General features: G+C 44.1%; 1 protein-coding gene across 1 annotated transcript in view; it reads right to left on the reverse strand.

Moving 5' to 3' along the window:
* The window catches only part of COL22A1 (collagen type XXII alpha 1 chain), a 791,008-nt gene that overhangs the window by 208,738 nt on the left and 566,109 nt on the right, over positions 1–16,161 (reverse strand). The window contains exons 22-23 of the mRNA XM_029592071.1: positions 14,972–15,025; positions 1,518–1,571 (exon numbers count right to left, since the gene is read on the reverse strand). Coding sequence (XP_029447931.1) covers positions 1,518–1,571; positions 14,972–15,025 — 108 coding nt within the window. The remainder of the gene's footprint in view (positions 1–1,517; positions 1,572–14,971; positions 15,026–16,161) is intronic.

The raw sequence follows: 16,161 nt of genomic DNA on the forward strand, positions 1-16,161 counted from the left end.
GAAGCTCAAGCAACAGAAGCTCAATAAGAATGTCAGAAAATACTCTTTCACTGAGATGGTGGTGGGAACCTGGAAACAAATTTTGGCACAGGTTAAAGAAGCCAAAATTGTGGCAAAATTCAAGCATTCAAGGGACAGAAATAGGGCAGCTAATTTTAGAACTACCTGCACTGGGCTAAACCCTGCTGACACTTATGCTCATAAGTTTGCTTAAAAATGTGCGGGTTGGCTTAAGTATGTGCAAGTGGACATGAATGCATAAAATTACACCTGCTCCCAAGCAGCTATAACTTTCCAAGCTCAAAAGTATGTGCACCAATCTTTTCCCCCTCCTCCCCTGGAATACATACTACGGGTATGGATAAAAGTCCATACAAAATCGGGTTCTGGTTGTACTTTCACATGCTGTTTTAGGCACTAAGGGGCGGATTTTAAAAGGCGCGCGAATAGCCTACTTTTGTTTGCGCTCCAGGCGCAAACAAAAGTACGCTGGATTTTAGTAGATACGCGCGGAGCCGCGCGTATCTGCTAAAAACCTGGATCGGCGCGCGCAAGGCTATGGATTTTGTATAGCCGGCGCGCGCCGAGCCGCACAGCCTACCCCCGTTCCCTCCAAGGCCGCTCTGAAATCGGAGCGGCCTCGGAGGGAACTTTCCTTTGCCCTACCCTCACCTTCCTCTCCCTTCCCCTACCTAACCCACCCGCCCGGCCCTGTCTAAACCCCCCCCTTACCTTTGTCGGGGGATTTACGCCTCCCAGAGGGAGGCGTAAATCCCCGCGCGCCAGCGGGCCTCCTGCGCGCCGGGCCGCGACCTGGGGGCGGGTACGGAGGGCGCGGCCACGCCCTCGAACCGCCCCGGGCCGTAGCCACGCCCCCGTACCCGCCCCCGAAACGCTGCCGACACGCCCCCGAAATGCCGCGACGACCGGGCCCGCCCCCCCGACACACCCCCGACACGCCCCCCTCGGAGAACCCCGGGACTTACGCGAGTCCTGGGGCTCTGCGCGCGCCGGGAGGCCTATGTAAAATAGGCTTCCTGGCGCGCAGGGCCCTGCTCGCGTAAATCCGCCCGGTTTTGGGCGGATTTACGCGAGCAGGGCTCTGAAAATCCGCCCCATAGAGCATGTTTTGTAAAGCAATCCCAGAAACCTTAGTGGTGGGAGAAGGGAGGGAGAAGACCACATGCAAGACCTGTGCTCGCACAGTACGCTGGCACCAATGGGCACACTGGGTGGAATAAATGGTCCTTGTTGGCCAACATTTTCTCAGTTTCTATCTTTCTCAAAACAGAATCCAAACTACATTCCATTTCCGCTTCAGACCTATTTACACTCAGGTGCGTTTCAAGGACACAGGGAATGCGCTATAAAGTAATTTGCATAATGACAGCATTTCAGGCGCTAAGGGCATCTCTTCATCTCACTGATACCTGTTTTCAAAAGGGGTTCTTCCATTCTGTGTGTACTGGAAAGTCGAATCGGTTCTTTCTGAAAAGCCACATGAAAGTTTTGCTTACCGGTGGGCCCAATGATCCATCAGCTCCTGGAATGCCATTCTCCCCCTTTTTACCCTGTGCAGCAAAACAGATAATCAGAAATTAAAAACAGTGACAAACAAGAGCAGTATTTCCCCCAGCAATCTATGCCCCTTTCAACACTCAACAGGTGGAACTGTGGGAGCTACAGGCTTGAATCTGACATGAGCCAGGAGTTCGGATCTGGCTCTGCTTCCCCCTCCTGGAAAGAAGAATGAATTACGTCATGAGCTCAGTCGGCTTCCCTGTGACCTGGAAGGGGGTGAGTAGATAAGAGGAAGTGTGCTGCCCCAACCCATCACAAGCATAGCTTGCCCAAATATTCATTGAGTCAGCTAATTTCCAAATTAGCCGGCTAAATGCTTTTGAATATGGACCTCAGAGAGCCTCATCCCTGTACTGTTTTGCCCCTGCTTTAGTAACTGTTTTAGCTGCCTGGTGAAGGTGGTTTTCCACTTTTTCTGCCTCTGGTTTTGGTTGCCCGGCTGAGTAAAACTGTATCTGTTTTTGTTACTGAGCTCTCTAGGGCCCAGGAGCTCAGCTGAAGTGGATTGGAGGAGCAATGCCTTTTAAGAGTACTGGAGGAGAAGAAAAAGAAGGGGTGTCATCAAGGAAGAATGGACTCCTAAATCCAATTCCAGGGAGAAGCTGAGGTGTGCTGTAAGAACTCTGTGTAAACTCTGGGAGAAGCACCAGGGAACAGTAGTGTATTAAAAGTGCCCTTCAGGTGGCACAAAGTGGAGAATGAAGATTAGTGAGGACTATGGACCAGTATTATTATCGCATGGGGATATATTTCTTCCCATTCCCATGGGAAGATCTGGGGACTGAAGTAAAGAATGGACTTCAAAGGTAGGGTAAGTAAAAAGTCAAATATTTATTTTCTGCTTTTCAGGTACTGGAAAGCGATATTTCCTTTTCCCACTGGCTCATAATCTAAGTTTGACCCTGCGGCAATAAAGGGTGAAGTGACTTATCTAAGATCACAAGGAGCAACAGTGGGATTTGAGTCCTGGTTTCCCTAGTTTGGAGCCAACTGCTTTAACCATTGGGCTCCTCTTCCACCCCAGAAATGGCTGAAATAATTGGAGAACTATTTGTTGGAGAAAGTACGGTCACAAATTTATTAAGTTTCAGTTTGTGAAGATCAGGTGGACTATTTTCACTTTTGAGTTGCAAAGAAATCATCAATTCATTTTTACAACCTATCAGTAAAATTGAGTTGGAACCCACCCAGTCTCCATGTTGCTGCCTAAATGGGGGATCATCTGTGCTGTTTACAAGTGACTGGCAGCAAGGGGAAATAAGTGAAGGGGTGTATATACAATGCAAAGGACATTGAAAATAAGCTTCCCCCTAGAGGGAAGACTCTCAGTTGGTTTGGTGAAATGGTGAGATCTGTACAAATAGGGTCCACCCTTTTAAATGTGAGCTTTTGGGTTACATATAGTTCATTGAAAGAAACTTCTACATTAATGAATTTTGATATCTTTACCTTACCAGCAATAATCAACTAATATATAAAGAAAACCTTCTTAGGGAGAATATTTGCATATTTTATTGACTTTACAAAAGCTTTCCGTTCTATCTGGCACCCTGGAAGTGAGGAAAAACGTATGATATAATTAAATCCATGTAATCATCCATTATGATAATAGCAATAATAAATAATATTCCTCTTCAACATCAACAATTTCCCCACCATAGTAGAGAGCACCTCAACTCCAAGGTTAAAACTAAATGACTCAGAAATCAAACACCTGCTTTATGCAGATGATTTGGTCATTCTGAACACAACTGCAGAAGGTCTACAAGATAATCTAAACCTGCTAGAGATTTACTACAAATCATGGGCCCTAAAAATAAACCTAAATAAATAAAAAATTGTGATTTTCCAGAGAAGACCTAAAAATCTCCAACACAAATTCAAATTCTACCTAAATAAACAAGAAGTTGAGAAAACCCTAGACCAGTAGTTCCCAAACCTGTCCTGGAGGACCCCCAAATTGTCAGGTTTTCAGGATATTCGCAATCTATTTTCTCTGACACCTGTTAGCTTCTGGTTCTGCCCTGATGATAGATGTGAGCTAATGTTGTCGCACTGTGTGACATTACCCTGATTGCCCAAGCCTCTAGACACTTGGTGAACTTCAGGCACATTAGCCAAACTGCACATGCTTCCAGTCGATTGATTCTCTATTGATGCTCCTCAGCACTCCAGTGGCCTTGTGCCATTAACTCCTGACAGTGAGCCCCCAACCTAGAAGGCTCACATCTGTTATGAGCGCTAACCAATCCGGTATCTCGAAGAAAACTCCCTTCCTGAGATCATCCACCTGTAACCACCACTGCAACTGGACACTCAACTCCAATGGCAAGTGGAGCCTCACCATGTATGTCTGTGACTGTGGGCTCCACAGGGAACAACCTCCAACGTGGCCGCGATCAAACCAAGGACCTGTAGATAAGCCAACATTGTTGGGTGAATAGTCCTTTTTAGAGTTTGAACTTGAGCAATCAACTTCTGAATGTGATTTTTGGGCAGAAACACTTTGCCCTGCTTCATATTGAAATGAATTCTGAGATACTCCAGGATCTGAGATGGCTGTAAGCTGTTCTTGGCCACATTCACGACCCTACCTAGATCTTGCAGTAAGGAGACCACCTTGCAAGAAGCCAGGTGACTCTTCTATGCTCTTGGCCCAAATCAACCAGTCATCCAGATCACTGTGCAGATCCTTCCAGCAACATTCCTCCTGCACAAAAAAAAGCATGTGGAAGTACAGTACATGCTTTGTATCTGTGGCAAATTTGGAAAGTGAAAGCGTGTACGTACTTCCGATTTGAGAATTGGTCCAACGCTGGTGGGTAAAAAGGACGCATGGTGTTCTTCCCTTGTGCAGAAAATTTGACAATTTCTCCCTTAATCGCTTCCTGCACCACAAGATGACTGCCAGAAATCCTGTAGGATAATCAGCATTTCCCACCCCAGAAATAATTTAGCAGGCTCCTTTTGCTTGATAAGTTCAAAGAAAATACGTTTAGTAGCTCTAATGCTATGCTCCTGTTAACTAGGAAGCCGGCACATAGCAAATACGATGCCCTGGGGAGGTGAAAAAAATTACAAAGACGTAACTGCAAATTAGCCAACCTTTTGCACAACCAAATGAGCTTCTGTAACAAATTACAGCCTTGTGCAAGATAAATGAGTCCAGCATGTGAGTAAATCAATAGCGTGTTCTACCGAGAGGCCGACAAAACCTGCCTTTCCTGCCATTCAACAGAGTAGGTTGCATGGCCTGGCAGATGGGTTCATTAATCTCTTTTTACAGACTATTTCAGAACTCTTTGATTTTGAATGAAAATAGAAAATTCTAGTTTGTTGGGTTTTTTTGTTCAGCTGCTTCCCCCTGCTTCTATGCAAGTGCAGTTCAAACAAAACCTGTCCCAGCTGGAGCCTGACTTCATGAGCCTTCAGTCACAGCTATTTGGATTATTTCTCCCCCTTACTTTCATAGAAACGCAGTCACTGCATTGGCTCCCTGTCTGCCTCCGCATACAGTTCAAGCTTCTGCTACTCCCCTACAAGTCCCTTCACTCTACAGCTCTTTATTACCTCTCCTCTCTGATCCCCCTCCTTATGACTTTACATGGGGGAAGGAGGTACTTTTCTGTGCCCTTCTCCTCCACCGCCAACTCCCAACGGTGCTTTCCTGCTCACTATCGCTGCACTACAGAAATGTTCTTCTCAAAAGAGACGGTGTGACCAGGCAGCTTGCTGGTGCAACTGTGCTGTAGAAAAAAATCCCCAGGCTGGCTCAGTAGGAATGTTGGAAAAACCAGGCCTAGCCTAGTAGTTAGATCAGTGGGCTGAAAAACAAGGAAGCCAGGCTTCAAAATTCCTCTTCTCCCATTGATGCTCCTTGTAACCTTTGACTAATTCACTTAACTCTCCACTGCCTCAGGTCCACCCAAAGATACATTTTAAAAGCCCAAAACATGCATTAATTAGGGGTTGCACAAACATGTTGGGTGTGCGCACAGCAAGTGGATTTTATAAGCCGCCAAGATACATCCGTATCTCACGGAGTATGCACATCACGGAAGATTTCAAAAAGGGCGGGGCACGGCGCGGGTATTTCAAGGTATGAACCTGAGATGTGCACGTAAATAATTACATAATCCTACGTGTGCCCAGGCCTCCTGCCCCAAAACTTTACTTATGCTATGGATAATATGTAAGTTAAAAAAAAAAGAAAAATAGGCAGATCTGCAGGGTTTTAAGGATCATGGCTAACTGGGGGAAGAGAAGGCTATTAAACAGGGGGGATTTGGAGGACCTGTGTCCTAACTAGGTGAGCTGGAGATAAACTGGTAAAACTGGGAATAGTGCCAGTCCGCGCCCATTTTAAGATCCCCTGATTTACGTGGTAACATAGAAACATAGAAATGACGGCAGAAGAAGACCAAATGGCCCATCCAGTCTGCCCAGCAAGCTTCACACACTTTTTTCTCTCATACTTATCTGTTTCTCTTAGCTCTTGGTTCTATTTCCTTTTCACCCCCACCATTAATGTAGAAAGCAGTGATGGAGCTGCATCCAAGTGAATATCTAGCTGATAAGTTAGGGGTAGTAGGGGTAGTAACCGCCGCAATAAGCAAGCTACACCCATGCTTATTTGTTCTACTCAGACTATGTTATACAGCCCTTATTGGTTGTTTATCTTCTCCCCTGCCGTTGAAGCAGGGAGCTATGCTGGATATGCTTGAGGTATCAGTTTATTCTTCTCCCATGCTGTTGAAGCAGAGAGCCATGCTGGATATGCATCGAAAGTGAAGTATCAGGCATATTTGGTTTGGGGTAGTAACCGCCGTAACAAGCCAGCTACTCCCCGCTTTGTGAGTGTGAACCCTTTTTTCTTCTCCCCTGCCGTTGAAGCAGGGAGCTATGCTGGATATGCGTGAAGTATCAGTTTTTTCTTCTCCCCTGCCGTTGAAGCAGAGAACTATGCTGTATATGCATAGAAATAGAAGTAACAGGCTTATTTGGTTTGGGGTAGTAACCGCCGTAACAAGCAGCATTTGCTCACACTTGCGCGCCCACATAAAATTTGGCACACATGTGCATGTGGCCAGGCTATTTAAAAACATGCACATGTATGCACGCGACTGTTGTAAAATGGCTGTGCCCCAGGGCGCGGGCTGACATGTGCGCGCCAATGTGCGCCCACGCGCCGGTTTGAAAGTTACCATCTTAGACTGTAATCTCTCTGGGGCAGGGACCTACCAACTATGATTGGATTTGTAGCTCACCTTGAGCACAGATTTAGAAAACAAGAAATTAAATCTAAAAGGGGGTTTGGAAAGAAAGGCCAGAAGAAACAACATAAAGAAGTCTCTCTCATTGATCTGTATGACCAGGGGAAGAAAACACATCAGATAATCTGATTATCTATTTAATGTTTGGGTACTTGCCAGGTATTTGTGACTTGGATTGGCCACTGTTGGAGACAGGTCCTGTGCAAAGGTAGTAGGTGCCTGTGGCCCGACGAACCTCTACTTTTTGTTGTTAAGCGGCTCCACTCACGGCACCACCTGGCTGCTCTTCGGCGCCCCCTAAGGGTCAGGATGCTGGCCTTGATGGTCCCTCGGTCTGAACCCAGTAAGGCGACTTCTTTTTCTTACAGTCCTGGCAAGCAAAAATCAATCTAAGGAGTAAACAGGCCGCTGCTGCACAAGAATGACTGTGCATGGGAAGTGAAATCGTTTTTTTTGCCTTTTTCAGAAGTTTCAGGAAGAATTCATCCATTTGGTGCTGAGCACAGTCACATTGACCCACTTGTGTGACTCGGAAAGCCTGCGCCTCTTCAGAGAAATGAAACCCCAGAAGCTTTAATTCTCCTGTAAAATGCTGATGTCAAACTTCTGAACAGAACAGCAGAGAGTCCCAGGGCTTTACGTGGAACCGCACCGAGATTGACCACTGATGTGCACCGAAACTGATGCTTTCTGGCAGTCTGTGCCGAATGTTTTCATTTTTCTATAAGAATTTCACACTTCAATGGCTATATTGGATGGAAAGCGATTTTGTTTTTGTTTTTTTCCCCAATGTGAAAGATGTTCAAGCTGGCAAGATACAGATGCACCCTGAAATGAGCCTTGTGTACTCAAATCCAAAATCTGTTTCCAAGTTTGCCAAATCAAAATGAATTATAAAGGACCTCCACAGATCTTTGCATTTAGGATATAGAAGGATGAACACAATACTTGATCGAGAAAAGCTTTTCTCACAATCATGAATGGTGGAGAAAGATCACCTCACGTCAATCTTCCATTGTTTTTTTCTTGTCTCCAAACTGTTGAATAGTGTAAATATAACTAGGGTCTGAAGGTATCAGATAAAAGTCAGAGAGTGCACATTCCAGTCTGAATGCCTGGATATTCGGCTGGAAAACCAATGTTCATGACTTACCAGGTTGAAAAGGCTTTTCTTTTCTACACCAAAATCACACTTCTATGTGTATTGCTGTACAATGGGTAAAAAGAGAAGGGGGGTCATGTATATACTAATCCCCCTGCAGAGTACTTTCCTGCAAGTTTAAAACGTTTACAAAACCCCAAAAGCATCTCGATAGATTTTAAATTGTAAAAGTTCAGACTACCTTTAAAACAACTTGTCTTCCCTCACAATCCGTTCTTGAGCAACACAAATAATAGCCCCATTTGTGCACAACAACAGTGCTGCTCCTGTACTTGAAGACTAGCTAGAGCTAACTGAGGCTAAACAGTGCAAACAGAGTCAACAGCACAGAGACATGCTATAGCAGCATTATTACATCACCACAATTATGACATAATCGATGATGTCACCAAACTGGAAACATCCAGAATTTTAAGGAGCTCTGCCACTTCCTTTGACTTTCAAGAGGAGCCAGGTTGCTGGCACAAAAATCCCTGGAGTCCAAGAATTTCCTGTGGACCTCTACATTTAATTCAGCTTTGGTTTATGTCCTATGCAGCTGATATGTCTTGTCTTTTGTATCTGTAAGACCACAAGGAGAGCAGCAGAAAATCTTCATCCTTCCATGGGCGGTTTTTATTAAGATCTGAAATGTTCTTGTAATTCAGGCTTTACTGACCTATAGGGTGTTAATCAAGGAAAATAGAACTGCCCAAATGATTCAGTAGCCCTTTGTTTGTTTTTGTATTATTTTCCTGTTTCTTGCTTCACTTGCTTATTTTTTTTGGCCTAATACTTAGGATGCCTTCTTTACATTTAATTGCATCATGTCCTTATCAGGGCAATTTTCATATAGTCTGTGTGACTTGTTGGCACCACTAGGGCACTATCTTCCAGGGCCTGCAAGCTCCTTGTCAAAGGGAACAGGTATGGGAACAGGACTGCTTCTCCCATGTACATTTACCTCTGCTCTGAAGCAGATTCAAAGGTAGCCTTGAGAAGTACAGATGGGGATTTCGAAATTAAAGCACCATGTGAACTTTCTCTCTCTCCAACCTCCCCCTTTATCCCAATTCTACCCCTTTTTGGAAGTTGAGTTCTTCTATACTGGGGGGGGAGGCAGTCATCTTCAGCAGAGCTTTTCCCATAGGCGACAGCTGACAGTGAAGTTTAAATCCTCAATCAGGTCTTGTCTGTGAAGAACCAGACGATGCAGCGAATAAATTAATACACAAGTACCAGGAAATGTCAAAGCAATCGGCACTTATGTATTAAGGGCCCGATTTTCAAAAGCATTTATAAGAACATAAGAATTGCACATATTGGGGCAGACCTAAGGTCCATCAAGCCCAGTATCTTGTTTCCAACAGCAGCCAATCCAGGTCACAAATACCTGGCAAGATCCCCAACATTAAACAGATCCCATTCTGCTATCACATAGTGATAACTTGTGGCCGTTCCCTAAAGCCGCAATGTTCAAAAGAAACCGTCCAAGTAAGTAAGATTTTGTCCTAGCTCCACCTGCAGCCGTGTCCACACATTAGTCTGATGCCTGCATGAGATTCTGTTGACAGCTAGTACAGTAGTACCCCGATTTATTTTAGATCAATAACAACCAACCAGAGTGACCCAAGCGAAGGAAATTTTCAAAAATTCCCTTCTCGGGGATGGAATAAAAGTTGTGAGGTTTGTTTTTTTTTTTAAACACTTCCATTTTCCTTCTACATCCCTTCATCAGCTGACATGTTCCCTTGCTCACCATAAGAGAAGCTTGCTCATGAGTCTTAGCAATACACCTTTAGTCACAGTAGGAGTCACAGAGAAAGCGGCATCAGTCTTCCCTTCCTCCTCAGGATTGAGAAAATCATTACACAGAATACACAACCCCTGCCAGTCCAAGTGACATGTCTTGAGGCTACTGGCCTACATCTTTCTCTAGCAGGAAAAATAATCTAAGTGAAAATTCAGATCATGCATTAACAGGTGGACACTGAAAGACAGAAGCTAATGGATTCACGCTGTCACTCCCCAAGCAAGAGATTGTGGGGGAAAATCACAAAAGCTTTGAACTCACTAACCTATTCTTAAGCAATAGGAGCAGAAGATGAGACCTGTTATGAGGCAATACACAGTATCGGAAAGCCAAGGCAAATCAGCTGGTAAGCTATGCGTACAAATGTGCATAGTCTTAAGTGTGGCAAAATAGGAGGGTTGTTTTTTTTGAACCGTGGTTCTTTGTTGTGCCCTTGGACTTTTGTTTTCCCCAAAGAGAACTCGTTTCCCTCAAACTAGCCTGCAGAGTTGCCTTTAACCTTCATAGCAATGTAGTTCAAATGGGGGCCTCAGATACCTGCCCAACTAAGTGAGGCTTGGACATCATGTTTCCCAGTATTCCCAGTGTGTTGCAAGATTGTAACATTCTGCAGTGTCAATGGTCCAAAAGCTATTGCTTTGTGCCCTGGTTGGTCCTTTCAACACAGCTCACAGAGAACTAGCACCAAAGTTGCTAACATTCCCCAGCCTTGGCTGGGAGTGCATAGGAACGAGATTGGTGCTAGGGCCCTGCCCCAGCTCTACACATCCTCACAACTGCCTAACCTAAACCTCTGGTTAAATACAGTGAAACTTGTCTAGATGATATTAACTATATACATCCTGGTTTTATCTGTTTGCAAATTGCATCTTTTTTTTTGTTCACATCATTTTTTAAAATAAACTTTTAAGCTTGTTAGCTTTCTCTCTGTGACTGATTGATAATCCCAGCATTTTTTTGTATTGGTCTATAGGTTCATTTCTAGGAACTGTATGATCCTTGAGTTCTGTGGAGTTTCAGTGGCCCTAGAAGCCACCAGGTTATAGCTTGTAGGGCCCTGGTACTTGCCAGAGGCAAGCAGAAATGCAGTTGGAATGTGGGAAGTTGCCAGTGCAGGGATATTTGCACAGGTGGATTCTGAGCAGTGCTTGGAGAAGGGCAGATGTGGTCTTTCTTCTTAAAAGTGGTAACAGAGAGGAGACTGGAAATACAGGCAAGTTAGCCTGACCTTGGTAGTGGGAAAATTCATGAAAACTTTACTGAAGGAGAGGATAGTGAAGAATCTATAATCAAGCAGGTTGCAAGATTCAAGGCAGAATGGTTTTAATACAGGGAGATTGTGGCAAATGAATCTGATTTCTTTGATTGGGTAAATAGAGAATTAGGCCAAGGGCATACGCTGGATATGGTTTACTTGGATTTCAGCATGCACAAGTGGTGGAGGACCAAACCAAACATAAGAGATCCCAATAGGAAAGAAGCATGGCCAAAAATTCATAGAGTCCACTATGTATTGTCCAATAATAAAGAGTATCATTTACTGAGACTTAAGGATGTCCATTAAAACTGATTAAAAATGCACTATTGACATCCTTAAGTCTCAGTAAATGATACTCTTTATTATTGGACAATACATAGTGGACTCTATGAATTTTTGACCATGCTTCTTGCTTGGATTTCAGCAAACCTTCTGTTACTGCCCCACCTAGGAGACTCATTAATAAGCTGAATAGCCTGGGGTCAGGTCCCAGAGACTGGTTGGGTTGGGTGATAGACAGAGGGCAGTGATAAATGGAATTCACTCAAAGGAGAGAAAGGTGATTAGTGGAGTGCCTCAGAAATTGTCCTTAGGATGGTTTTGGTCAACATTTTTCTGAGCAATATTGCAGAGGGGAAGGAATGAAAACTTCGCTTCTTTGCAGATAACACAAAGATCTGCAACAGAGTGGACACTCATGAAGGAAAAGACAGAATGGAAAGTGATCTAAGAAAGCTTGAGCCATTTACCCGTGTAAAGTGCACTTACATGCTTAAACATGGGTTTTACATGTGTACGTGCACTTTACACGGGTAAATGGCTTTTGAAAATTGCTATGATAGTATGTTACATTTACATGGTAACGCCTTTGAAAATTGCCACCTAAGCGAGCAGGAGGAGGTGTGAGACTCCACTACTTCTGCTCTGCACAGGGAAGCCTCAGGGCTGCATTAAGGCCAACTGATGCCTCTCAGCTCTTCCATTGCTTAATAGCCATGACTTTTTTTTTTTTTTTTTAATATAATCTGGATAATTTTAGGCCTGTAATTTTTCCAACCAGAGTTAGCACATAACTTAATTCAGCTAACGCTGAATATCAGCCCTGGCTAGGTAAATTTAAGATACGCCCCCAACCCTGTCTATTTATGCGTCTCAGTTTTAGCCGGGAAATTAGTTACCCAGCAAAAAATTTAGCCAGTCAGTGGGGCAAGATATTTAAAATTTAGCCAGATAAACTCGTTAAAAATGACATCGATATTCAAAAGGAAGGAACATTTCTCATCTCCTCATGCTTGACGGGTTTCAGACACAAAACTGGATTGCTGAACTCCGTTCACTCCTGTAGGCTTCCTGTCAGCTCTCAAACCCAGCATTGACCATTGGATGAACTTAGCAATTAGCAAGAGACAGCTTTATTATTATTCATGTATTTATATTCCGCTTTTCAACACTTCAAAGCGGATTATATGCACAATGTGCTGGCACAGGTGGCTCTATTTACATCGACTGAGGTGCAGCAGGTCAGCTCACTGCAAAACCAGTGGGCTGAAGCAGGCTGGCAGGACTTTCAAAAGAAGGGTCCATGTAGAGCAGGAAGGACAAGGAAACTCAGAGATGAAGGGCTGAGCATCCTCATTCTATTAGGAGACTCTTATAGACAGAATATGTCTTCTCTTTTAGATTTACATGTAAATGTCCCTTACTAGCGAGGGCTGCATCTCTACAGACCAGAGCAATGATGTCTGAGCAGGCGCAGGGCTCTTAGACACTCCCCATTAAGAAGTATCCAAGGTTTTGGAGGTTGAATCAAAATGTCAGAGCATGGAAGTTTCTGGGCTCTATCTAGTGTGGAAAGTGGGGCTCTAAGTCACAGTCCTTGGATCTCCTGAGAGGGAAAAAGTGCCCGGAGCAGTCATTTATACACTCTTTGTGCCAGTGAAAGTGGCTCACCAGTCTGTTTCAGAGAGGTGGAGAGATGCATTCGGGAGCAGGATGAGCTCCAGGGTGTGTGCCTGCAGCAAAAGAGGCTCTGCACTTAGGAGAGTGGCAGCAGAAGCTTCTACTAGGGTGAACTGGAAGAGAAGTCTCAGTGAACAGACGCAGGATTTAGAAGGATCTAAATCCTGTGCTTACAGACTATTTCTGAGAAGGCGAAATCGCCAGTTGATTCAGATATCATAAAGGCAATTCCTAGTTCTGAGAGATTCCTGGAAATTATCCTGATAGGGGTTTTAGGAGTCAGAGGAGGACCCTGCTTGTGAATTCATGGAGTTTGTAATGTGGCTGTTTGGACTTTGTTTCTGGATGTGATTTGGATAGAGTATACAGTTTTTCCAAAAGATCGCTTTTCATAAAATGCTTCCGTAAAACTGTTTTCATCTTGGAACACCAAATGCCGGTGTGGACAGTGAAATGTTTTCCTGTGTGGTACCTTGGTCCTAGCCCTATGGGTCCCGAAGCTATTGCTTCTCTCCACTGAAGAATCCCGAATACTGTGGCAAGCTGTGGCCATTACTCTGCAACAGCCGCTTGCCCCAGTATAACAACTGAGGAAAAGGGGGTTACAGCAGCGATATTCAAGTTTGCTCAGGCCCGAGACTGTGCAAGACAAAATGCTGCACAGATTAATTTTGAATCCATCTCCTTTGTGGGACTCAAGAGCTGCTAAATGGGCCAACTGCAGACTCTTGCATTGCTCGGCATCTTGTTTTCAGATGCTCCTTTAGGCAATATAATGCTTTCAGGATTCATTTCAAAGAATCAGGTACAGGCACTCGTTCTCTTGCATCAAATGAGCGATTGTGCAGGGTGCTCCAAACGGGATGACAGTGATGTCCTAACGTACCATGTGCTTATTGATGTTTTTCAGAACTCCAGGAGGGATACCTGTGATCTACAGAATCACTTGAAATGTAATGTGCCATGAACAACGTGGCTCAAGAGGCTACTGTACTTAGAGTTACTAAATGCAGCAAGTTACAGTTCCCAATTATTCCAAGAGCAAAGCAACTGGATGTTAAAATCTGATCTCCTTAAGGCTGAAAGACATCTTGTCCTTGTGGATCCACACTGGATATAAACTTTAAAATATACAAAGGGGGGGGAGGAGGAATTTTCAGCAGCCTGCATAGTGCTACAGTCTTTGGGGTAGAAAGCACCGGCAGATTTCAGCCCGAATTTTCGAACAGACCTAAGTCCACTTTGAAAATTCCTGGGGTGCTGGTATGTGCATAGATGTATGCGCGGGAAGTCAGACCCCCACCCGAGTATGCGTGCAAATGCTCTCCCTGCCCCCATCCCCCCGGAATGCCTACTGTGAGTGCGGGGGAAGATGTACATGCAAAATCATGCTTTGTACACACTACCCCCCTCCCCCCGTTAATTTTCAGAAAGCGATTTACGTACAGAAACCAGAGTGCGTGCACGGAAATCCTTTCGAAAACTGCTCCCTAAATGATTACAGACCTCCCGCAGAGGAGGAATAGATAGAAACTATTTCAACTTCAAAATTACCTTTCCAGGATCATGGTGGAGGAGGCTGACGGGACTTGTGCCTTCACGCGAACCCCTCTGCTGAGAATCTCCACTGCAGGGATTTTGCAATTTCCTTGCAATTTCATTTTTTTGTATTGTATTGTATTGTTAAAATGAAAGACACACTATATTGCATGCAGGCAGCCTCAAGTCAGCCTGGGCTCCCTGCGGTAAAACCATACCAGAAAACCAAATTCTCTGAGAAAAATTAACAAACAATTGCCTCCCTGCCAATTGGATAAGCCCGCCATGATTTTCAAAAGTGACTGTGCTATAACTGTAGTGGGCTGGGCTTTCGAAGTCTTATTCCCCTGCAAGATTCAATACACCGAAGGACATGGCTAGTAAATCTGAGGTAAAGGGATACTCACCCTCTGACCTTGCAAACCAGGGAGTCCAGACTTGCCTTCCTGCCCATCTTGACCCTTTGAAAGAAAAAAGATCTGCATGAATAATCTGCTAATTGAGACCTTATAATGAAGGGTGGAAATAATTTCAATCAGTTCTGCTGTGTTATGCCATACAATCGATTACTGGAGCACCACTCGTCTTGAGGCTGATGTACTAAGCAAAGCTGACGCATAATAAGAAATGAGCTGAAGAATCATGCAAATCAGCTGATTACCTGCGTTTGCAAAGTTAAAGTACGTGTGCTACAAAGCGCAACACCCTCTCTTTGTGAGAGTCTTAACAGCACCCCAGGTATAAAAACATAAGATTTGCCATGCTGGATCAGACCAAAGATCCATCAAGCCCAGCATCCTGTTTTCAAAAGTGGCCAATCAGGTCACAGGTACCTCACCGGATCCAAAAAGGTCAATACATTTCATGCTTATCTCAAAACTAAGCAGTAGATTTCACCAAGTACATCTTAATAATGGTTTATGGATTTTTCCTTCAGGAACTTGTCCAAACCTTTTTTAAGCTCAGCTACACTAACAGCTTTTACCACATCCTCCAGCAACAAATTCCATTCAGTAAAAAAAATACTTTCTCCTATTGATTTAATTGTACTCTTAGTAACTTCATTCCATGTCCCCTAGTCTTTGTACTCTTTGAAAGAGTAAACAACTGATTCGAGTTTACCTGTTCCATTCCGCTCATTATTTTACAGATCTCTATCATACAATATCTCCCCTCAGCTATCTCTTCTCCAAGCTAAAAAGTCCTAACCTCAATAACCTTTCTTCACAGGGGAATCAATCCATCCCATTTATTAGGGCTTTTCAAACAAGCCTTTCCATAATCCGAGACAGCACTAAAACCAACCGTTGACTATGTCACCGGTTCAGTAACTTGCTTCCATCAATCTATTTAGGCAGCCATTTTGATTTAACATTCGATGTAACTAAATCCCTATCACTCCATGTATACCCAGGCTTATCCTCTCCCCCCTTCTTAGTTATCCCACCATCCCCCTTAGAGCCTATATCCTGACAGCGCCCCCCCCCTCCCTGAAAAAACAAAGCTAATTTCTAATCACCTTTTCTCTAGGTATCTTCACTAGTTTTACTTAAGTTTTTCATTTTTTGATCTCTCCACCAGTTATTTATAACTTATT

This window comes from Rhinatrema bivittatum, chromosome 2 (genome assembly GCF_901001135.1).
Source record: "Rhinatrema bivittatum chromosome 2, aRhiBiv1.1, whole genome shotgun sequence".
Classification (NCBI taxonomy): domain Eukaryota; kingdom Metazoa; phylum Chordata; class Amphibia; order Gymnophiona; family Rhinatrematidae; genus Rhinatrema; species Rhinatrema bivittatum.